Source organism: Myotis daubentonii, chromosome 6 (genome assembly GCF_963259705.1).
Source record: "Myotis daubentonii chromosome 6, mMyoDau2.1, whole genome shotgun sequence".
Lineage (NCBI taxonomy): Eukaryota > Metazoa > Chordata > Mammalia > Chiroptera > Vespertilionidae > Myotis > Myotis daubentonii.
In genome coordinates, this window is record NC_081845.1 from 19795769 (window position 1) to 19821135 (window position 25367).

Consider the following 25367-nt stretch of genomic DNA (forward strand, 5'->3'; position numbering starts at 1 on the left):
CTTTATGAATACTTGGTATTATCAGACACTTAACCTTGACCAACCTGATAGTAGAGAAATGATATCTCGCTGTTCTTTTACTTTACGGTTCTTTAATTTTGATAATGTTGAGTGTTTTGTTTTAATTTGGTGGTTGGTTATTCCTATTTATTTTATTATGAACTATGAGTTCTATATTTTGCTCATTATCTTTAAAAATGTGGACCATTTTGCACATTTGCCTGCCATTTTGCACATAGGCATTGCTAATCCTCTCTGAATCATTCCAATTGGCAATATATGTATATATATAAATATATATATATATTTCTTATGTGAGGGTCATAGGATTTCTTTAACTGTGACCAGTTACTTTAAGTAATAAAGGAGAAAATGAGAGGAAAGAAAGGGAGAGAGGAGGAGAGGAAAAAAAGGATGGGGAGTGAGTAGAGGTGGGGAAGACGGCTACTGTCTAAGATGCTCTACTACTCCCTGTTTTGACTACCAATCCCTAGTCAAATGCAGGAGTTAAGAACATGATTTCTAGAATGAGACTGCTTGGATTTGATTCACAACTCTGCCACTTAATAACCATGCAAATGTAGGAAGCCTATTTAAATGACCTAAGCTTCAGTGTCCTCATTTGGAAATTGGAAGTGGTAATAGTATATGCATCCTAAAAGTTACTGTGAGGACTTAGTAAAATAACCCAACAAAGCTGACAAACACCAAACGTGGCACGCCTACACCTGCAGCGACTGCCAGTCCTTCCTGTGACTGAGCAAGCGCTGCCCAGGTCAGGCCTGGCAGAACTAGGGCGCCCTCTCCTTCCTGGCTCGTTCTCAATGCGGCTCTTTACTTGGGGACTCGGCTTTTCATTTATGTTTTGCATTTCTGTGGAGGTAATTTAAACAGTTAGTATGCATCTCCCATGGGAACAAATTTGATGGTATAATGAACGATTTAAACTATATTCAAGAGACAATCTGCTTTATTCAGTCAGGAGAGGTAAAAAGCATTGTGGGAAGCGTAGGATTTTATATCTTTCGTTTATTCAGTTCCTCTGTTCACTAATAAACATTGTGCAAGAAAAAGAAGACAGATTCAATATTCACTTACGTTTGCAGTGTGATACAAAGTATCAAAGTAGCAACAAAATAACTTACCTAAAGCTTATTTCAAGGCAATTTGTAAAATAGGATTTTCTCTATTTAAAAATATGACAGTTTAACAGGAATGCGCAAGAAGATGTTTTTCCATTCCTTTGATTTGTATTGGTTTCAAACAAATACTAATAAGTGATGTTTACTGAAATTGGGAGAATCTGCTTAATAATCCTATCTAGTTGAGATTTTAAAAAGCTAATCCAATGTTCCATGTTGGTAATACATTTTTAAATGTCACATTAATGGGAGTGATATCAAAAGGACATCATTACAGATGGAGTAAAAGACTGATTTTTTTTGAAGTTTTTCTCTATATGTAATCATTAAATTGAGTCAGATACCAAGAAGAAACCATAATTGTTGAACATGTTGAAGTATCAAATGGTTATATAAACACATATTTTATATTATGCTCTGAAATAAATATATTTATGGTTAGATGCCAATAAAGTACATGAATTAAATCAATTGTCTTACTTTTTATAAACTTTGTATTACAATAACCTGAAGTTGTATGTCCAGATATAAACTCAGAGAGGATTAAAGTTGTTTTATCCTTTCTTTTTGTTTTGCTTTCTGTTCACAGAAAATGATGAAGATTTAAATGCCTTGCAAACCAGATTAGAAAAAGCCGATGTTAGAAATGGAGAGCTCCGGAGAGCTCTGAATGACACTTTGGCAAAGTTATCAGCAATTCCAAATGGTAAGCTTTTGGGACACTACAAATTGACGCAGTTGTTCTGAACTTTTAAAAATATTCTATCTTTTACCACTTTTCCCAATATTACACCTCTGTTATAATACCCTCCAGGGCCCTCTATCCTGTCTCAAAGGTAAGAACTCCTTTTTTATAGCTGCATAGTATTCCTTGGTGTAAATGTACCACAGTTTTTTATCCACTCATCTACTGGTGGGCACTTAGGCTGTTTCCAAATCTTAGCTATGGTGAATAATGCTCCTATGATTATAGGGGTGCATATATTCTTTTTTATTGGTGTTTCAGGATTCTTAGGATATATTCCTAGAAGTGAGATCACTGGGCTAGATGGCAGTTCCTTTTTCAACTTTTTGAGGAAACTCCACACTGTTTTCCACAGTAGCTGTATCAGTCTGCATTCCCACCAGCATTATTAACCACACTTTACAGATGACAAGCTGAGACACAGGATACTGATGGTCACTGTTAAAAGTGACATACATGAGATTTGAACCCCACAGTTTAACTTCAGAGTTTGTGGTCTTAACAACTAATACTAGTAAACATACACTAGTAAGCATCTATGTCTACAGTATATTGTTTGTACAAATAGGATCAAGAAAACAAACGCATGTATTTATACAGTGCAGAAAATACTAAAATCTTAATTATATTTACTTTTTTAACATGAAAAAATCTGAAGTAACACTCTAGATTTTCGTATCACCTCTTTGGTAGTAAGGAGGAACATAGAAAATTTCTATGGATCAAAACAAATCTAAAAAACATGAACACATAGTCTAATATACCTGAAAAAGTATGTTACCATCTCCACACTTAAACAAAAATACATTGATTCCCCCCTTCCCCGTGAATGTGCAGATTAAATTTTAAGCCTACTTTTTATGAAGCTTTAAGACAGGTGGATAAGTTTTTTTTCTTTAATATGTTTAACAGCAAACCACAATATACCTTTCTACAATAAACATTTAGAATAAGCACTTTGCTCTCCTAAGAGCTAATCACGTATTCATAGCAAAGGTCCCTGAGAAAATTTCATTGAGCTAAAATTTTACTTTGCTACAGCTGAATGAGACAAAAGTCAGCCTTCCTCTTCGTAGGTGTGTTCCCGAGGTCAGTCAGCTGTGGCCTCGCTTTGACAAGCACGGACTAAGCCACTAACTCCAGACCCTTTGTTTTGTTTCTCAAATGCTCTTCTGCTGACAGACACAGCTGCTAAACTGCAAGCCGTTAAGAACAAAGCGAGACAAGCCAATGACACAGCCAAAGATGTGCTGGCCCAGATTAAAGATCTCCACCAGGACCTGGATGGCCTGAAAAAAAGTTACAATCAACTAGCAGACAGCGTAGCCAAAACAAATGCTGTGGTAAAAGATCCTTTGAAAAACAGTAAGATCCCCTTTTTCATTTTGATTATGTCATTTATTGACTCACACTAAAAGAGTACCGGCATAGACTGTTAGAGCTGGAGGAGACCCTCATGGTGATGTAGTCTGGCTTCCTCTCTCCAAAGACTAGGCTCAGGAACTGAGTGTTCTGCAGCTCAGAACTAGAATCCAAGCCTCCCCACTTCACATAAGGGCTTCTTCCCTCCGAAGTGTGTCCAATGGAAAGGAAATTAGGAAATCCCAAAATCTGCATGATATTTGGCATAGGGATGCCAAGTACTTTTTAATCCTTCACTGTAATTAAAAATGTATTTGTACTTGGGAAACTAATATCCTCAAAGCTGGTGAGGTCCCATGGAACACAGAGGTCAAGGAGCATTCTAGTAGGAATGTGACATTAAAATGGTATCAACCTGAAATACTTTAACACTCAAAAATATTGATGTTTAATTATTTAGATTTTTCAGTTATTTAACATTTTCAGGAAATTAAAGCACTTATCTAGTTTACAAGAATATGTCTTTACATCTTTTGTATATTGCATCAAATTATATTTAGTTAATAAGGATTTATTGAGAAATGTGGAGGAACTTAATATAACAGTAATTTAACTGATTAAATAAACATTAGGAGATATATATATATATATAAATATATGTATATATTTTTTTTCCCATTCTGTAAAGTGATAAAACATCATCATCATATGTGACACTTGATTTTTTGGACTTGTTACTCTCAAGAGAGTAGCCCTCTTTATATAAGAACATTTTCATTGGGTATCAAAATATTTGTAGAGTACAATTACAAAAACCCTGTTATTGACATCATATGCTATGTAAGCCAGAGCCTGCTTTTTCACACCACAGCCTTGAGTCAAATGCTAATGATGCTGTGAAATAGTAGTTACTACAAGCATGACTCCTTCATGAGCAAAGAAAGGGTGCAAACATATAATATGAACTTCAGAGCTAGGGAGAAGGATTTATTCCTCACCATTTCTTCAAGAAAAGAAATAGATGAGATGCACTGGTTTTGTTCATGTATTCATATGTAAGCCCAGATAGAGCTTCTCCCTGGTCTTCAAGTCTCCATCTGAATTAATAGTTCAGATGCATTCCAAGTCACATTAAAAAAAAAAGAATGAACTTAAGTTTTAATGTAAATATGATTCTATCTTTTACTTATTTCATAATTTAAGATATCATTTCATTCAATTTTAGATTGATTCTCAGATGATAGCAGCCTTTTCATAATATTTATCTCTAATTTTTTTATCCTATCCTCTATCAAGAAGTTATTTGTAATATTAATTCAAATGGGCCTGTTTTCTTTTAGAACATTATAATTAAATTTATTTTAACATGAATAGTGGCCTCTAAATGACATGTTTTTGTGTACTTTTACTTGATAACACTAATTTGACTTTAAATGGGATGCATTTGTAATTAGTACCTGTTGTGAAAAGTATCATTTTGTGATAGCTATTAGTTTATAATATGGATAAAAAAATATTTCCTCGTGAATTTTCTAATTCTTTTTGTTTTACTTCCATATGAAATCACCTGCAGAAATCAGTATGTATATGTTTACTTATATACCATTTAATAACTTTAATGCTTAATTGCCTATTGCAAAAAACTTCAGCTTTGCATGTTACCATGTTTAGGTGTTGCTTTAAACATTGGATAGCTGTTCTTTCCAGTGTCACAGTATTAATGTGAGATATGTAAAAGGAATCTTTCCAAAAAGTCAGTATGTGAATGTATTTGATGTACTTCTAGAGAAGTATATTTAGAGAAGCACATAATAAAATAAAATGAAATCTTAACAACTAAGCAACTACAAGAATATAAAAATATTATCCTTAAACATCCCATGGTTTAAATTCAAAACTAAAAATAAAACTGCAGAATAGAAAATAATAATAATAATGAAATCCAACATATCAAAACCTGAGAAGGCTCTCCTCAGTGGAAAATGAGTGCAATTTACTAAAAAAGCACTGAAATGAACAATTTAGACAATTCTATAAGTAAAACAAAATAATTTAACTGAAAGAGAAGTTGAAAAACAATAATGAATTAGAGGACAGAAACATAATGGACTTGGTCAATCGGGAAGGTGGATCTTTAGGAATATAAAGGTAAAATATTTTAGATGCTTGGCAGGCTTAATTTTAAAGAAGCACAGATAGGCAAAGTTCTCAAGGAGACATAACTAGATAAGAGAAGAAATTTAACACATACAAGGATACTTGGCAAAACTCTATGCTTATAAATTTTAAAGCTTAAAAGAGATAATTTTCTAAAAAACATTGTCATCAAAATCTATCTTCGGATGTTATTTTAAAATCTACAGCCAAATAATTATAGAAGAAATAAGTTTTCAAAAACTACTGCACAAGAAGTTTTCAAAAACTACTGCAGACTCAATATCACAGACGATTTAATTTTAAACCTTCAAGAAGATCATTTCCATTTGATTTCATCTGCTCCACAAGATAGAGAAGTAAAAAGGGAGGGAGTGGGGCAACCTGCAGACCCATTTTGAAACATTTGATAGAAATTTTTAAGAGCATTAGAAGAAAATGATCCATTATTTGCCTAAACCTAAGTCTTTGCTTAACCCCTTTTTTTCTCTTTCTTATGAATTTAATCTAAAGCACTTTTCCTAAATTCTAGAATCATTCAGAGTAGTATTATAGAATTTAAGAAAGAAAAACTGGACAAATGCTTTATTAAAAGGTTACAAAATGAAGGGTAACTGTGTTTATGTTGCATTACCTAAAAAAATTATGTAAAAAGGGCTTTGACCCCAATAACCCACATCAGGAAGAAAATACTCAGTTCATGATCTAGCAACTCTATTAATTAAAGTTAATAAGAGACCTATGTTGTTTTAAACATCACTAACAATGTAACTCATAGTTATGGCCAGGAGTTCAAAATACTTAGTTTAAACCTAGTTTTAAAATAACAATTTCCTTCCTTTTGAGCACATTTGATTAATTTCTGAGGATTCGTTCCCAGTGGTGCAATGTCAGCCAGAGAGCAGATCATTTGTAGTAAAGCAGAGCATATAGCCTTGGACCTTAAGCAGTCTCACTTTTTCATCAAGGTCTCCCTGACAGAAAACAGACCAGCACATGCTCCATCAAATAACAAATGATACAGTTTGGATAAGACTGCCAGCATCCTACAGATAGAATAATTGGTTTTCCATGTGTCATTTGCCCTCCTATGAAAAGCACATGCTGGATGTCTACCGATCAGTGAAAAAACCTTCAGTTATTTGGGGGTTATACCCCTTTTGAAATCGTCACTATCCAACCTTTTTTTTTTAACCTACAACAATGGCAGTTTAATATGGTTCAGTGTAACAGAGGGAGCAGGGGTAATCAACTGTTCTTCGAAATGAAAATGAACTGCAGCATGATTTAATTAAAGTCTAAAATAGGCCTTTAGTCTAAGGGTTGTTCAACACTGAAGGGTTTCCAGAAGACATTTTGATAGCTTCTCTATTTCAGATGTGCAAATAAAGACAGTGAGAGAAAAAAAGAAAACCAATTTTTTGTGACAAGCCTGATTTAAATAGAGGCCTGGCTTGGGCAGATTTAGGTGACATTTTAAAGACACTTTGATTACCCTGATTCTATGACTAAAATTCTATTTTGTAAAGGTTAGCTTTTTGGCTGAAGCTGGAATTAAACATCAAATTAAGTTTATTATATTCTCAACCTTCAGTGCTATCTTTCCCTTTAATCTCAAAGCCATTGTTGGCCTCCTTCTCTAACAGCCCCTCTGGCCTGCTTGAGTCCAACTGAAATATTCCCTTTTGCCATCACAAGCTGCTTCAACAGTTGTGGCCTAGCTTCTGTCATGTGAATAAGATTAAATTCTTTTAATTCTTTAGTTAAGCATACTGCCATTTTCATTTGGCTCTGTGTGCATGTGTGCACGCGTGCACTTGTGTCTGTATGTGTGCATGTGTGTGTTTTCGCATGTGTGAATGTTTGCATGTGTGTATGTGTCTGTGTGTACATGTGTAATATGTGCTAATCTTGTTCTGTGCAGTTGCAGATGCAGATGCCACAGTGAAAAATCTGGAACAAGAGGCTGATCGACTGATTGATAAACTCAAGCCCATCAAGGAACTTGAGGATAACCTGAAGAAAAACATCTCTGAGATAAAGGAACTGATAAACCAAGCCCGGAAGCAAGCCAATTCTGTAAGCTGTTTTTGTTTACAGTATCAGTAACTGGTGGTATAGTTGGTATTATTTCCAGAAGGAATATTTTCCCCCTATGTGTCCTGTTAAATGATCTTTGGTTCTTTTTCTTTAACTTGAAGTTATTTTGGGGGGAGGTTAAATATTTTGTTTTGTTTTTCATAAACTTCAAGAGATTCCTTGAGAAGGGTAATCATTACTAATTGTTTTATAAATTGAAATTCTGACATTTCTTATTATTTAAATGGAGTAATACAAATTGCAAGAATGGAAACCTTATTTTTGTATACCAAAAAAAGGGTGGATGAAAGTGACTTGCTCTTGATTAAAGCAGAAAAAGCCAATCAGTGGGGTTGTAGCAGGAAAGAATTAATAAGGTTATAGGAAGCAATAACAAAGAGGAACCATTATTTTCTATATTTTCTTTTGTCTGAGTATAAGCAACAACAAAAACTTTTTATTACAAACAATTTTTATTGTTTCTCTTTTATTTTGGAGTAAGAATAGGAAATACCTAGCTGGTCTCAAAATGTTGGTCTTTTTTGACAACTAGAAGACAATTAGGATAGAAGCAGAACTTTCTAGAACATAGCATCCTAATGAGCAAGGACAGAATTGTTAATGCCAATATGAACCTCTCTAGCCGAGAAAACTTATCCCACGATGGTTTTAGAAATAGAAAGGAAAAAACAAATTTTCATGTTGCCAGGTTTAAACTCAAATCTTTGTAGAGACCCAAGTTTTCCATCTCAAAAATTTTGTTTTCTCAACAACTTTCAATAACCAGAAATGACCTTTGTTAATCCATCAATTTATATTTTTTAGTAGTGGCCTAGAATATAAAACCCAGTGACAATATATTCGTTTTCCTGCTTTAGACTTATCTAATGCCTCTAAAGAAGGCCAAGACAATAAATTCAATGTGTTCTTTAAAAAGGAACTCATAACTGACTGAAGAGAAACTTAGAAAATGACGACCCCCCCCCCCAAAAAAAAAAAAGATTAGTGAAGATGATGTACATAAGCTCAGAGGGGAAAAAAAGTGGGTAGGGTTGAGAAGACATTTATTGAGCTCCAATATGAAAACCATGCAGGCAGTATGATGACAGGTGATCATTGTACATGCAGAGCACTAGGTGAACATAAATCAGATCTTACTACAAGATTTAAAGTTTTATCTAAAATTGAGCCAATGTAGAAAAACCATCTCCTTTGTTCAAGGCTACTTGCTATGAGGTACTCAAAGATGAATGAGGAATGCACCAAGTTTATACTATAATAGAAGAAATAAGACATGTACACAAATGACTCTCTAAGATAATGCAGATGTTGTGCTACACTGTATGAGCAATGGAAGTGCTATAAAGTTCTGAAAGGAAAGATCACCTCTAATAAGGGCCAGATTTCCTGAAGTGAGGGATCTGAGCCAGGCCTTTAAGTGGGATAGTCCTGGACATGGGAGCGAGGGGAGGGAGGAGGGAAGACAGCATTCCGAGAAAAGGGAATTGCTTGAGTCAAGGCAGAGAGAGAAGAAAGTTTCAGGGTTATTTTATGAAAGAGTAGTCTGGTTTGCCAAGATTATTGATAAAGTGAACTTTAAACTGGAAATGTCAGTAAAGGCCAACGTTATCAGGCCCTGAATAGTAAGTTAAGCAGTTTCATTTAGCTGCAGTTGAAATAAACCTCACTGATGAGAAGTTGAAAGTTCTTAATTATAAAATGTAGCATAATCAGAGCTGAACATTTTGAATATGAACCTGAGAGTAGTTTGTGATATAGATGAGAGAAACTAAAAAGAAGGAAGCAAGTTTTGTACAAAACCCAACTGTGTCAGTGTCAGGAGAAAGCAAGAGACTGACATACCACTCCTATATTTGTCAATATTAAGTTTGAAGAGGCAATAATAGTACATGTTCTATTGTGAATCACACTTAGCTACATATTCTGCTTAGTTATCAGGTGGTAAAATCTGAACATTTTTACTGTATCTTCATTTTAAAGAAATTTTGAAATATACCCAGATATTTATCAGTTATGAGAACTTTCCCACATCACCACCCACCCCCCTGGGGAAAAAGATAAAATTCTGGCATGTAAATACATAAGACCTGTCTTCAGATACAAAATGAAAGACAGGTATAAAAGTAATTCCATAAAAAGTGACCATTGCCTATGCCTTCTAAGGAAATTCTCAATCACTTTTAGAAATTGAAATTACAACAGATTGCCTTACTTTCTCAAAGATGTTAGAAATATGTAAGCAGCCAAATTTTTTTTCAAGTGAGTTTTATGCAAATTGAAGATGACATTTGCCTGATTTGTAATATTTGTAATCAGGCACGAGTGTCTGGATGTGGCTCTAACACATACTCAATGTGACCAAGAAATCAAAGACATTTATTTTAAAGTAGTTTTTTGTTTGCTTGTTTGTTTGTTTGTTTGTTTTGCTTTGCTGACTTTGAAATTGAGTGGCTAGGAGTCTTTTTAAATGAATGACCTAGTTGCTGGATGAAAAATGCAATGAAAATCCAGTAGATATAATAATGGGATCTCCAATAATGTTGGACTGAGTTCATGATGATAAATTGGTAAATACTGTGCTTTAGAGATACCTCATGCTTAGTGACTTTTGTTTAGAAGTCTTACTGAAGATTCATATTAGAAATAACAACAGGTGATAGAACCAAATATCTTGAGAGGATATTTGTGTTTCAGAAATCTCTTTCCTTTTATGAGGGATATATCCTAGAGATTTCATCTAGTGAAACTTATAAATGCTGTACTTAGAACTGCCTATTTTAAGTTAGTTAAAATAAATATCTGTAATTATAAAGAAAAACACAAAATGTTTAAATGAGAAATTAGTAGCTATAGACTGGTTACCAACAGTTTGAGCTGCCTGAATTTTTCAGGTACTGAGCATATATTCAAAACCATAAGCCAGAAAACAGAAATCCAGGGGATTTTGCATATGAATATAAAGAGTTGACCAATAGGTTACTTTACAAGATTAACTGCTGGCATATTTGGTATAACAACATCCAATCATATGTTTTAGATATGTAAAGTGTGCTAGACAGTAGATTAATTGTAACTCCTTGTGCTGTTCAATACCCTTAGCTTGAAAATGGCTGCCTTCCTAGACTTCCTTCCTAGATGGGGTTTCATCAGCTCAGTTAGATCCTGGTGCTTTGTCTCCTGCACTTTGGTCGCTCCCTTTCAAACACCCCGATCATGTAATCCCCTATCGTTTCTACCAGGTGTACCTAAGCAAGGGCAGACACTCTACCTGTTACCCAAATGGACATGTATTCCACCCACAGTCAGTCATTTCTTCTCTTAACAGTAACCAAGGAGGAGTATAATACTGTGGTCTTTCAACAGAATTAGTTACTTACGATTAAACTAGCCATAAGTTTAAAAAAGCATATATTGGTATGAAATAAAGAAAAAATAAACTGCACACATAGTTACCCTTGATGACTACCCCAGCCTCTCTGGATATGAATCCTGCTAGAAAGAGGTCGATCTGCTCTGTTCATGAATCCCTGCCAGACCTGGATGTCTTCTCTTTGATCTCATGATGTCAGTGACACTTACAGCCTGCCTCAGATATCCAATTTGCCCAGTGCCAAGCTCTTCTCTGATGATGGTTTGGGTTCACTTGCTATAAATTCCTAAAAACTCACAATCTCCTATAGTTTTTCTTAAACACGAAGACATCTGAAGACTGCATTTCCCCTTCCCGACCTCTACTACAGTCTCTTTCTCTTGCTTTACTTCCTTTTTATCTCCAAGCCCTTGGGTAGCCCTTTGTATAGCTGCTCCTCTCTCATGTAACATCCTCTGACAACTTCCGAGGCACATCTGTTTTATAGCATTAACACCTAGAAGAAAAGTTGTACATTTCCTGGTTCTGTTTTTTGACAATTTATATATTTTTAAAATATATTTTTATTGGTTTCAGAGAGAAAGGGAGAGGGACAGAGAGATAGAAACATTAATGATGAGAAAGAATCATTGATCACCTGACTCCTGCATACCCCATACTGGGGATCAAGCCTGTAACCTGGGTGTACGCCCTTGACTGGAATTGAACCCGGGCCACAGGCCGACGCTCTATCCACTGAGCCAAACTGGCCAGGGCAACAATTTATATTTTTATTCCCCTATTCTAGCACTTTAGGTAGAAGGGAAATTCCACCATTTGTGGAACAAAGAGCTAACTTCCTGGCTGAAATCCACACAAACAGAAAGATTATCTTCTCCAGAGCACAGACCAAATACTCTGGGGACCAGAATGGACTTCAGAATGGAAATTCAGTACCCTCAGTTAGCTGACTGGGCCCTACCCTCGGGGGAAGACAAGGACTAGGAAAGCAGGCTGAACAGGAGGCTTCCTGGATTATTCCAGCCCCAGGCCACCACACGGGGCTCCATTAGGGAGAGCTCCCGTTTCTTTCGAACGCAAGATCTCCTCCACTTGGAGATGCAATCTGGATAGCAGATTAGGTGAGGAAGCAGTATATGAACTCACGACTCAGGCATGGTCTATAGATGCAACACGTCTGCCTTATCCCCAGAAGTTCTCAAACATATATGAATTTACAGATTTGTCACAACCCATCTCCTCCTTAGCTTTCTCTTCTAAATCCAACCAATGTTGAGTCCAGCACCTCTTCAGTGTAGTCTATACCACCCTTGGGAAGGAGTCCCATTGCTGCCTACACCCACAGCCTAATTGGACCCTTGAAGACACCTCCTTGTGTCACCATGATATGGAGACTGGTTTGGCAGCTCAGCTATCTTGGCTGGAGTCTGCACAGCCCTTTCATGATGGTAACAATAATGCTCGTTGGCTTTCTTCCACTGTGAAAACTATATGAGTAGCACAAAGTGCTAGAGGGAATGAGAAAATGGAAACTCACTGCTGGTGAGACCAAGAGGCTTCCGGAAGGCGGGTGTTTGAATCAGCTTCCCCGTCACTGCCTCCTACTCTGAGCACTTTCACCAACACCGTAACAGCTGCTCTCTGAGCCCAAGCGGCGCCCTCGCTGCCCTGAAAGTGCCCCTTTGGTGGTGCACCTGAACCAAAGGAAATTAAATCAGATCATCAACTAGTGTTACTTGCGATTGAAGGAAGGTTCCCAAAAGGAAAATAAAAATTGGTGTGAGCTGTGTCACTTCTATTCGCATAGGCATTCCTTTCCTAGCAATTTATAGTAATTTTTAAAGGACTAGTCAAAAGAAAAAGGAGCTGTTAAATATATTAGCAATGATAGCCACTGGAAATTATTTCTGTTTCGTTTCCTGGAAACTTAATAAAAAGATATAATTTGTTCTGAAAGGTATGTTCTGAGTGGAATGATTAGTATTCCCCGTACTGTTAGCACATCTAGAACAAAATCTATTTGGCCTCTTTCAACTGTAAGAACATGGGAGAGTAGATAATTTCCTCTTGAAAAATCAAAGAAAAATGGTTTCCTATTTGAAGGGATACCAAAACTGCTGAAATTTGAATTGCAAAATTTCATTTAACAACCTTAATAAAGATATTACCATTAGCTTCATGTAAAACCACCTTTTGAAAATGTTCCTAAAGGAATAAAGTATGAAGGTAAGATTCGTTAGTTGGCAGGCTTCAAAAACCAGTAGTGTGCTAACAAAACATGTGACTGTGAGCGGCTTATTGTCAAAATGCTGGTGGAAAGCTGCTTTTCTCGGCCCTCATTAATGAGTATAATAGTGTCTGCATATGGGCATTTAATGAAAGCATTTGATAATAGAAAAATAACTTCAAAGAAGAGATGGTGATGATGTCTTTGCGGTTGTTTGGGAGCTCTTTACACTTTCTGAGAGATTTAGTCTTGGTTCTTTGTACCTTGTTTTTCTTAAAGATCAAAGTATCTGTGTCTTCGGGAGGTGACTGCATTCGAACATACAAGCCAGAAATCAAGAAAGGAAGCTACAATAATATCATTGTCAACGTAAAGACACCTGTTGCTGACAACCTCCTTTTTTATCTTGGAAGTGCCAAATTTGTAAGTCCAATGTTCAGCATGTCTTGGCTTACTATATATATGTACAGTCAGAGGTTAGTCCTGGTAGTTCGGGAAATGTATGGAACCCAGTAACATGGTCCCAAAATTATGTAATGTAGCCTTTCAGTCTTGAAAACCTCAGAATCTTACCACACAAAGTTGGAAGGCAAATGAAATGAAGAAAACTTTTTACAGCACTTAGGCACATGTGCTTTTATGAGTGTAAGAAGCATTTATTTTGAATTATATTTTCAGATCTAGTTATTTAAGAAGAAAGACTAATAGGAATAAAGCACTTTTTTGTTGTTTTTTACTTTTCTCTGAGAAATTACAATGAACCTTCATAGTCAATGAAAATGGCAATTTGTATACTAATTTTTGGCCAATGAAAAATTTTCCGATTCATACTGAGTTTCTTCAGAAGCTCACCAGAAACTTCTAATTCCTTTCATTTTCTTTTTTAACTACTTGGCTGTGCATGCATGGGGACCTTCTAAAATGAACATGACTTTTCAACAGCCCACACATCTCATAAGTCAATACTTGGAATTCAAGTGAGAAGTTTGAGGTCACCTTGAGTAGAAAATCATAGCTGATCCTTCAAAAATATCAGTGCTCTTGAAGAAAACAATGAATTATGAATATTTTCCTTTACCTCTTCCACAAGTATCAGAGTAAGAAAAGATTTTGTCTCAAAATTAGTCCTAGCTAGAGTTGATTAAATTAACACATATACCTCAGCAGTATGGACAGTTGTGTTGCTCTAAAGATACAATAATAAAATATTGTTTAACCATACATAATAATAGTTCATATTAATTGGGAAATTTATTCACATGGCTTCTAATTATTTCACCTATACCCGTGGTCGGCAAACTGCGGCTCGTGAGCCACATGAGGCTCTTTGGCACCTTGAGTGTGGCTCTTCCTAAGCCTTAGGAGTACCCTAATTAAGTTATTAACAATGTACCTACCTATATAGTTTAAGTTTAAAAAATTTGGCTCTCAAAAGCAATTTCAATCGTTGTACTGTTGATATTTGGCTCTGTTGACTAATGAGTTTGCCGACCACTGACCGATACCGACATGGCACCTGTTAAGGAGAACTCTGCTGGCCTCCTCTTATTAGGTATTTTATATTGATAGGTACTCTGTTTGTGTTTCTCTGAACTAGATTGACTTTCTGGCTATAGAAATGCGTAAAGGCAAAGTAAGCTTCCTGTGGGATGTTGGATCTGGAGTTGGACGTGTGGAGTATCCAGATTTGACTATTGATGACTCCTATTGGTACCGTATTGAGGCATCAAGGTAACTAACTCAATAAAGATTAAAATAAATTACAGGATTTTGGAGTAGTTTCTCAGTTTATAAGAAGACTCTTATTTTCCTTTCAAGAAGGTATGTATACAAATTTTTATGCATACTATGTATAGTATGTATAAATTTGTATGTATGTATAGATTTGTGTATATACACACAATATAACCACAAATTTTAATATTAGGTGTATATGTAAACATGTGTGCAAATTGGCATCTTCGTAGTGCCTATTAAGATCTGACAAACCGTCAAGATATTGACCAGAGTGACCATTTATTTTGGCCCCCTTACCTGGCTGTCCCATAGGAATTTTGAGTTTACATTGTTTGGCGTCATACCACCACACCTGAAGAGTGCTGAGATTTGGCCTTATTCAGAACAAGCCAGCACATAAGAGCTGCCTTCAGTGCCTGTCTCAAATGTGCACAATTCCTCTTCTACTCTACATAGCAGCCTTGCCTACCAGCATGTGCAGTCTCTAAACGCTGGCGTGAATATATGTCAGGTCCACACTACTCAAAATGGGAAGTAACAGGAAATTGATTAATTCAATCTTTGAAGCTTTAATTGTTTTAAATATATTGTATTGGTTCTTTACAGAGAGGAAGGGAGAAGGATAGAGAGTTAGAAACATCTATGAGAGAGAAACATCAATCAGCTGCCTCCTGCACACCTCCTACTGGGGATGTGCCCGCAACCAAGGTACATGTCCTTGACCGAAATCTAACTAGGACCTTACAGTCCGCAGGCCAACACTCTATCGACTGAGCCAAACCGGTTAGGGATGAATCTTTAATTCAATTAACTTCTAGCACTGTAAAGATTCCTTAGAGAAACCATTCCTATCCCCTATACTCCCCCCTCAATTTCTCTTATTTTCCTAATTTCTAACTGTCTACTACACTAAAATAGCTAATAGTTAAGAGAGTATTGTTAAGGGCGTAGGTCTACAGATAAAATTGATCAACAATCTGGAGGAAGCTTAATGAGCCCGACCAGTGTGGCTCAATGGTTGAACGTCAACCTATGAATCAGGAGGTCATTGTTCGATTCCTGGTCAGGGCACATGCCCAGGTTGTGGGCTCCATCCCCAGTGTGGGGCATGCAGGAGGCAACAATCAATGATTCTCTCTCATCATTGATGTTTCTGTCTCTCTCTCCTTCTCCCTTCCTCTCCAAGATAAAAATAATTTTTTTAAAAAAAGAGAAAGTTTAATGAGAAGCAAGATCTTCAGTTTCTTTGCATGATTTTCAGTAGAACTGTGTGTGAGAGAGAGAGAGAGAGAGAGAGAGAGAGAGAGAGCAACAGATATGTTTCCATATGTGATGCTGGGGGGTCGGGGGAATTAAGTACTTCAAAAACTTAAGAATATGTTTTCATAAAGTACAGTTCTTTTATTAGAAGAGATATATTCTGTTAAAGAAGAATCTTATTTGATAAAGTCATTTTATTGTTTCCATGTGTTTCAGTTAATACTGCACCCTCAAAGATAAAAAGATTACCAAAATGAGACAGCAGGGAGAGAAATATGACACAAAAGTTTTGTTATGACAGCTTGTCTCAGAGAAGAGACCAGATTTTCATATTTAACAATTTATGGAAATCAACCACTTAAAAAAAAGAAAGAAAATCAAATACAATAATAATAGCTTTCAAAACCATACTAATTGAATTGAAAAGTGGAGGTCTTTTATACGATTTGTATACACAATGCTGAAGACTAGATATTATACAATACACATTAAGATGGTATGCCAAACAGTAAAGATGCCCGGTTCCAGGAAGACTACTTCAGCAAATCTGGGCCCAAGATATAATAAGGGATTTTAGGAGAAATTATGCAGTTTATAATGCAGAAGGTTGGATTATTCAGGAGTTAAATTAGACAAAATGCGAAAGGAAGTACTATAAACTTGTTTAAGTAGTATGTGTCAGTAAATAGCAAACTGTTTTGTAAATGCATAGGAAAAGGCTTTTTATTTAACCAATAGCAATTTCATCAGCTAATTGCTGCTGTGTCACTTCATATTAATGGACACCCACAGAATGATGGGCTGTTTCTCACTGGTCCTGGCTGACTCTGACAGCAAACATCTAGCAAAGATCAGACTCTGGGTTTTGATTTCAATTTAATGAACCTGGCACTTTTGAAGCTAAATACCCAGTTATCTCTTAAATATTCCAAAACAAGTCTTGACATTTTATACCTTTTCAATCTGAAGCTACCAGAGAGGTGATACATGATTAATGTCCTGTATTTCCTCCCACTTCCTTTCAACACGTGCCCTGGAAGAACTGGGAGAAATGGAAGCATTTCTGTGAGGGCCCTGGATGGACCCAAAGCCAGCATTGTGCCCAGTACATACCATTCAGCATCTCCTCCAGGGTACACAATTCTAGACGTGGATGCAAATGCAATGCTCTTCGTTGGTGGCTTGACTGGGAAATTGAAGGTAATGTGTTTCTTCCCCATCCTGTTTACCTCATCTTTGTGGACAACTCCTGACATGATTACTTCGGGAGAAGCACCATAAAACTCAGCAAAAACTCAGTCAGTTTTACTAAATTTGTATTTTTGAAAACAAGAATTTATGTTAAGAATTATCTTCTTCCAATATTCAGTAAGGAAAGATAATATTTTAAATTTGTTTATATATTTACTTAAACAGTTGTGGTTTTGCCCTAATCTGTGGCATCAATTTTTGAATATTCTTGTTTTAGTTGCCTCAAAATCAAAGTGATTTTTAAAGGCACTTTATTTTCCAAATCAACTTGTGATTTCTTAATATAAAGTGCTATAAGGTTCAAACTCACATCTAATTAAAAGATTTATGAATACCTTGGGAAATACCACGGGAGTTGTAAGCTTTCAAATCATGATCCAATTTTAAAAGTTTTCAAGTTGCTCTTCTCCTCATTCTTATAGAGCAACGCACTTAATATTCATAATTGCTCCATGGCAGGTCCTTGAGCATTTGAAATTGCAGAGTGCCTGCATTTTAAAGAAGCTCGTGCTGATTAAGTGGAATTAGGTGCTGGAAAGCGACCTGTGGGTGAGATGTAAGAGCACAACCAAATATAACAGTTAATCCTGGGCTTGACAGAGTCATCCTGGGATGAGATTAGTCAGAAAATGTGAAAAGCCAGGGTTACCCCAAATTTATGAGAAATCAACTTTCTTATGGAGTGAGGTTGTTTTATTTGCTTTGTGTATGAGATGTGACTCTCCAGCATTGTAATTGATTCCACAGCTGCACACTAAAATCATTCTCATGTCTTAGAACTGCATATAAATATATATGGTACATAGTAATATATGGTCATAGTGCCAACTTTCTCTTCTCTCCAGAAAGATAAATATCGGGGTAGCACAGAGCAGTATGAAAGCCATGAATTTTGAAAGCCAGTCCCGATTAGATCCCCTGCTCTACCATTTACTAAAATATGACCTTTGGGCAAGTCACTTAATCCTTGAGGCTTCAGATGTCTCAACTAGAAAAGGGAGACACGAATATCTACTTTGCCTGCATATTAATAATCTATAATAACAAAAGTATAATATGCTAATTAGACCAGACAGCCAAATGACCTTCCGAATGTCCTTCCGGACGACCTTCCGGACAAAGTCAGGGCTGCACGAGTTTCATGCATTGGCCCTCTAGTAAAATTTAGAACATTTATATAGTCCTTACTATGTGCGCAGTAATATCCTAAGTCATTTACATGCATTAACTTATTTTTCACAACAACCCCAAAAGGTAAGTAATGTCCTTCTCAGAGTTAAGGAATCTAAGTGAGAGAGAAGTTCAATGACATGACCAGGGTCACACATCAGTTAGTGACAGAGCTGCCATTAAATACAGGTTTGCAAGTGTCTCCACTCCTAATCACCGTGTTTCATGACCACAGTGAATAGTGAGAGTACGTGCATACCATTTATGACTAATGCCTAAGGCATGATGGTCTCACCTTAAATAATTTTTATGATTATCCGAGATCACTGGAACAAAGCAACTTTCTTAGAACAATCTCAGGGGACAATAAAACAGGCAAATAAAATCTATAAAAAATCGTAATGATTTTGGCCGAGTCTCAAGGAAACTGCCACACCACAATATGAACTGAAAGCTGAAAACCAGTAGCTAAATCAACATGCTGATGAAAATTCACAGTGGCAGGAAAATATAGGCTCTTCTTAGGATGCAAGAAGGCAAAGCAAAAAGCAAGGAGCATCCACAAGTAGAATAATCAACCTCTGGAAAATGAAGAGAGCTCTGACTGACGACGGAGAATCCCAAGGACTTTCTGGCCCACAAATGCCGTCGGCTCTGATCAGCATCTTTCTACCTGTCAGTGCACCTTCTTCAATAGGAAGATGTGTATGTTCATGAGTTTAACCTAAATTGTCACTACAAATTTTAACTATTCAGTGACCATCTTCCTACATTTGTTCTAACACCCAAACATGTCAATTCACTCCTCCTCCCCTCAGCCCAGATTATTTAAATAAATGTGGATTTGTTTGGACAAAGAGTTTGTAAAGTTAGAGGCACCAGAATATAGTATTTCTGTGTAATAAATCACTGTCAAAACAAACAGGTGTTTCGATTACAGCAAGGTTCTCTAGCATGGACCCTGTTATTCCCCTTCTTTGGGACTATGTTATGTTCCAATGTGAAGACACCAGGTTGTCCTTCCACAAATATTTATTGAGCACCTACACCAGCAAACAGTGCCAACACACTCCCTTCTCTTATAAATTTACTCTTTCCTTCAGTCCCCTGCCCTGGAAACCTGCTTGGATGTAATAGGAAATGAAAAATTGGGACAGCACTGTCATAGGGTGATTCATATGTAGTTAATATATGGCCCTTCTCATGATCTCTAGAAGAAATCTTCTTAGTGGCGTGAGAACACTAACATTTATGAAATACCTTCTCTGTGCCAGTCACTGTATGTGGTACCATAGTACATTATCTAATTTAATTCTCCTAATAATCCCATGTTAGAGACAAAACAATAGAATCACAAAGAAGATAAGTAGCTCACCTCAAGTCAGAAGCCAGGAAGTGTTTATTTACCAATGGTGTTAAACTGATGTAGCACAAAGTAACCAGAAATATAATATGATTAAAAGGTGAATATGTGCATAACTAAGAGTATCAGAAAGGATGGATAATAACTATTCCAGATTCTGCTGCTAATAAATCTTACAGGTACTCGAGGATTTTTAGTAAAATTCTAAATTCTAACAAACATATTTCTCTCTGCAGAAGGCTGATGCCGTACGCGTGATTACATTCACTGGCTGTATGGGAGAAACATACTTTGACGGCAAACCTATAGGGTTGTGGAATTTCCGAGAAATAGAAGGTGACTGCAAAGGGTGTACTGTCAGGTGAGTGGTGATGGTCTGGCCTGAGGGTCACAGAAGCTTCCATTGTATTGTGCATGATTCTATTCTCATGTGGATGAGATAGAACAGGCTCACAGTGGTCATGTGCAGAGGTGGAGTTACCGCGATGCTAATGAAAGTTCAAGTCCCTTCCCCAATTTGTGCAGGCACTTTGCAAGGCCCAGGGAGGTGTTCTAGCAGTACTTTGACGTGGTCATATGTTTCTGTAAAATTTACAAAAGTCACGTATTTTAACCTCAATCAATTAAGACAATTATATCTTTCCACTCCAACCTCCCTTCATGTCAGGAGCTTTTTCATTTCTGTGGCTATCGTGTATTATAATGTTTTTTCCTTTTTCTTTATTTTATTTTTTATTGCATTTATTGGGGTGACATTGGTTAATAAACCACATAGGTTTCCAGCGTACAACTCTATAACACGTCATCTGCATATTGCATCGTGCACTCACCACCCAAAGTCAAGTCTCTTTCTGCCACCATTTATCCCTCTATGCCTTTTACTACATCTCCCCACCCTCACTCCCTTTCCCTCTGGTAAACATCAAACTTTTGTCCATGTCTCTTTTATTTTCTTTGCTTAATCCCTTCACCCTTTTTACCCAGCCCCCAAACCCGCCTCCCCTTTGATAGCCATGAGTCTGTCCTTTTTTATCCATGAATCTGTTTCTATTTTGTTTGTTAATACATGTTGTTCATTAGATTCCACATATGAGTGAAATCATATGGTATTTGTCTTTCTCTGGCTGGCTTATTTCACTTAGCATAATGCTCTCCAGGTCCATCCACACTATCAAAAAGGCAAGATTGTCTTCATTTTTATAGCCAAGTATTATTCCATTGTATAAATGTATCCCATTTATACAGCTTTTTTTATCCAATTATCTACTGATGGACACTTGGGCTGCTTCCACATCTTGGCTCTTGTAAATAATGCTGCAATGAATGTAGGTGTATATATTCTTTCAAATTAGTGGTTCATGTTTCTTCTGATATATTCGAAGAAGTGGAATCGCTGGGTCATAAAGCAGTGCCTTTTTTAATTTTTTGAGGTTACTCCATGCTGCTTCCCATAATGACTATACCAATCTGCATTCCTACCACAGCTCACAAACACTTTCTGATGATTAATAATCTTTTCATGTGTCTCTTGGCCATCTACATGTCCATTTTGGAGAAGTGTCTATTTTTAATTGGGTTGTTTGTTTTCTTGGTGTTGAGACTTGTTGTTAAAGTTTTTTAACCCCTTATTAGGTATATTATTTGTAAGTATGTTCTCCTATTGAGTGGGCTGTCTTTTCATTTTGTTGATGGTTTCCTTTGCTGTGCAAAAGCTTTTTAGCTTGAAATAGCTTAATTTTCTTTTGTTTTCCTTTCCCAAAGAGATATATCCAAAAAAAGATTGCTATGAGAAATACCTGAGATTTTATTGCCCATGTTTCTTCTAGGACTTTTATGGTTTCATGGCTTATATTTAAGTCTTTAATCCATTTTGCGTTTATTCTTGTGTATGGTGTAAGATGGTGCTCTAGTTTCATTATTTGGCTTGTATTGGCCCAATTTTCTCAACACCGTTTATTGAATAGACTCTTTACTCCACTGTGTGGTCTTGCTTCCTTTGTCAAATCTTAATTGACCTAAAGGCATGGGTTTATTCCTGGGCTTTCTGTTCTATTCCACGTCATCCAGATCATCGAGAGTGCCCTCCAAGAGCTTCGCCAGAAAAACAACAAACAAAGGTCCCTGTTGGGTGCAGCCAACAGACCTTTCTGCAGGACTTGAGCTTGGCAGGGTAGTGTCGCCAGTAGCTGGAGGTCTGGGTTAGTGCCCACCCCAGGCTGGTGCTGTAAGAATAGGAGTGCTGGCCCCAGGAAGATGGCATCTGAAGGTGGTGTGGGATAGGGACTCAGCACAGGGACCTCAGTGTCTGACCCTCCAGATCGCTCCTTGGGGCCACACCCCCTAGATCTTTTCTTTATGACTCCCACATGCCCTGAGTGAACTTCCCTCTACTGGAGCCCTGGGTGAGTGTCTGATTGCAAGATCCTGTGTATTGGCCCTTTAAGAGAATACCTGGGTTTTTAGCAGGGCCCCTCCTCTTCCAGGTGGACAGTGTCCCGCAGATTTTCAAATGCCAGATGCTATGCGGGATCCTTTTCCTGACTTTGGGGCTCTGTGTTAGGGACCTGACATGGGTTGAGACCCCACACTCCTTAGGAGGGACTTTTATAGCAGGGACTTATCCCTTGGCTTCTCAGCCACCACACGTAGGTGCTGGGGCCAGCCCTCTCTGCTTCTCCATCCTTCTTACCAGTCTCTACGTGGCTTCTTCTGTAAAACATTAGTTATAATATTCATGTCCAGCTGTCCTTCAGTTGGTTATACAGGTTGATTGCTCTATAATTTAGCTGTAAATCAGTTTGGCACTTGAAGGAGGTGAATGTCGTTTCCACCTACTCTGTAGCCATCTTATAATCCTAAATTCTTTTTTCTTAAAGAGAGCTTTTCCTCAAACTAATTAAGCTTCATGCCTCACAAAGCCGGGATTTACGCCATTTATGTTTCTACCAAAATATAGACTCCTAGTGCAAGTTTTAGCTCCTGTAGGATTTATCAAATAACACATGAGGTTTTGTAAGTATTTCAAGTGGAAACCCAGGGGCCTTAAAGATTCTGCTTAAGTGGAAAGGAGAAGAAGGGGCCAAGATAAGCCAGGAGAAAGTGCCACAAAACACATCATCAATTATAAGGAAGAGGTTAGGATGTAGGCATTTTAAAATACTTAACAAGCAAACAAAGCACATATACAGAATAAATATTCTTAGATAAATCTGAATTGAGGATATACAATAATTAGCTAGCAGTGGAGGATTTCTCAGCATAAATAACTTAGAGACCACTAATCAACTGAGCCTATATCAGTTTTAATTATATTAAATTAAGTACATGGAAGCTTAATATACACACACAGCAACTCTAAAATCAGTAGATGCTAAGGAGTTTGCATTTTTTATTTTTTATTTAAGAGGTATGTGCCAGGACCCAAGTCCCCCATTAATGTGGCAGGGTGCACTTCACATATTTTTCTCAGCATCTCTGGAGTTTCAGAGAAGAAAGTAACCCCCCACAAAATTCTCTCTCTAAAAGTTTTCACTTACAATGTCTCATTTATTCTCGTCCTTAAAGAATTGTCAACGCCGCATTTGAGGACAGTTTGAAAGCCTAACCTATTTATAGTTAAAGTGGTTTGGTCAATAACCTTCAATAAAATCTAATGTGGAATGTTGCCTATACATTCCTTTCAATACAACAAAGACAATGAAATCCATGTTAATATTCTGCTACTAACAAATCAACACCAAGATTCTCTAAACATTTCATTGGTAAATTTATCAGTAGGATTTTCGAAAGCCTATTTATCAACAAAACATCCAAAGCATTTAAATGTCTATTCAGCAGTGCATATCATGTATCAAGATAACATCACTAATTGTCAATTCTGCAAAGATTTCCTTGCCTTCAGTATACAAAGTATTAGGTGAATTAATACAAATATAATAGTGCTTCTGCACATATGAGCAGGGTTTTTTTTCAGGTTACAGACATTTACATTTACAACTTCCTGATGTAAGATGAATACGGCCCAGTTCTAGCCATTAAGAAACTTATAACCAAGAAGAAAGGAAAAGATAAATACTAAAATAGTCAAAATATGAAACATAATAAATATTCCTTTTAAAGAGTGCACTCTGAGTATACTACAGTTATTCACATGGTGTTAATAATTGTAGTATTAAGAGCATTAAGATCTGCTTCATGGAGGAGGTGACATTTGACATGGGCCTTGACATAGAATACGAGTCCAAAAGAAGAGATGGCAGATAGGCTGTGAAGAGCATTTTAGTCCCAGGGATGAGTGAGAACAAAGTGGGAAGGCTGGAAAGACAATGTGTTTGTAGAAAAGAGTGAGTAAAATCTGTTCTATTATATCACTTGCTTCATAAATGTGAATTCACCCATAGAGGATTAGCAAATGGGAAAATGATTTCGTAAAGGGGTAGAAGTCACATAGGTTCATACACAGTTCTTTCCAGTATATTAATGTCTGCACCACCAAGTAAAGGCAGCTGAATGCAAAGTATACTCACACAGCTGAGGACAATAAGTTCAGGAGTACTGTGCCCACAACACAGCCTACATGTGATCTGTCCCAGAAAACCCTATTCAGAAAGCAGGGACCTATATTCCATTCTGTTATTGTTTTTTCTTACAACTCTAAGTTTGTACTATTTGACTGCCTTCACCCATATCATCAAACCCCCTTCTTGTTATGTTATATATATTAGAAATGTAATGATACATTCTTTTTTTATATATTTTATTGATTTTTTTACAGAGAGGAAGGGAGAGGGACAGAGAGTTAGAAACATCAATGAGAGAGAAACATCGATTAGCTGCCTCCTGCACATTCCCTACTGGGTATGTGCCCGCAACCAAGGAACATGCCCTTGACCAGAATCTAACCTGGGACCTTTGAGTCCACAGGCTGACGCTCTATCCACTGAGCCAAACTGGTTAGGACTAATAATGCATTCTTAGCCCATCCAAAAAACACCACTAGTTCACACCACTGACATACTTAAGTACTAATATAATCATCCACTATGTACTTTAACAAAATGTAAAACATTTAAAACATCAGTAGCCTAGTTACTAAATATGTAATGAAGTCCAGGTAAGTGATGGTGGAACTTAGTCTAAGATGATGGCAGTGGGGATGGAGAGATGTGGAAGTATAGAAGATACCGTATATTTGATATGGTTCCTGCCTTCAACAGGTTACAGTTGAGTCTCAGAAGACAGCTTGACATATTGAATACTGATGAACCAAGTAGACAGTTTCTGATTCATGTGAACTCTCTTTCTTCAGTCCTCAGGTAGAAGATAGCGAGGGGACTATTCAGTTTGACGGAGAAGGCTATGCAATGGTCAGCCGACCCATTCGCTGGTACCCCAACATCTCCACGGTCATGTTCAAGTTCAGAACATTTTCTTCAAGTGCTCTCCTGATGTACCTTGCCACAAAAGACCTGGTAAAGATATGCACA

General features: G+C 36.9%; 1 protein-coding gene and 1 non-coding gene across 3 annotated transcripts in view; one reads left to right on the forward strand and one right to left on the reverse strand.

Moving 5' to 3' along the window:
- The window catches only part of LAMA2 (laminin subunit alpha 2), a 484581-nt gene that overhangs the window by 411246 nt on the left and 47968 nt on the right, over positions 1 to 25367 (forward strand). For both annotated transcript variants that reach the window (XM_059700294.1, XM_059700292.1), the window contains exons 43-50: positions 1732 to 1848; positions 3070 to 3252; positions 7328 to 7482; positions 13380 to 13523; positions 14698 to 14831; positions 17138 to 17297; positions 20118 to 20242; positions 25190 to 25352. In XM_059700294.1, the coding sequence (XP_059556277.1) occupies positions 1732 to 1848; positions 3070 to 3252; positions 7328 to 7482; positions 13380 to 13523; positions 14698 to 14831; positions 17138 to 17297; positions 20118 to 20242; positions 25190 to 25352 (1181 nt within the window). The remainder of the gene's footprint in view (positions 1 to 1731; positions 1849 to 3069; positions 3253 to 7327; positions 7483 to 13379; positions 13524 to 14697; positions 14832 to 17137; positions 17298 to 20117; positions 20243 to 25189; positions 25353 to 25367) is intronic.
- LOC132237777 (U6 spliceosomal RNA) lies at positions 194 to 295 on the reverse strand. The gene has a single exon (XR_009453611.1). It is a non-coding gene; the product is annotated as a U6 spliceosomal RNA (small nuclear RNA).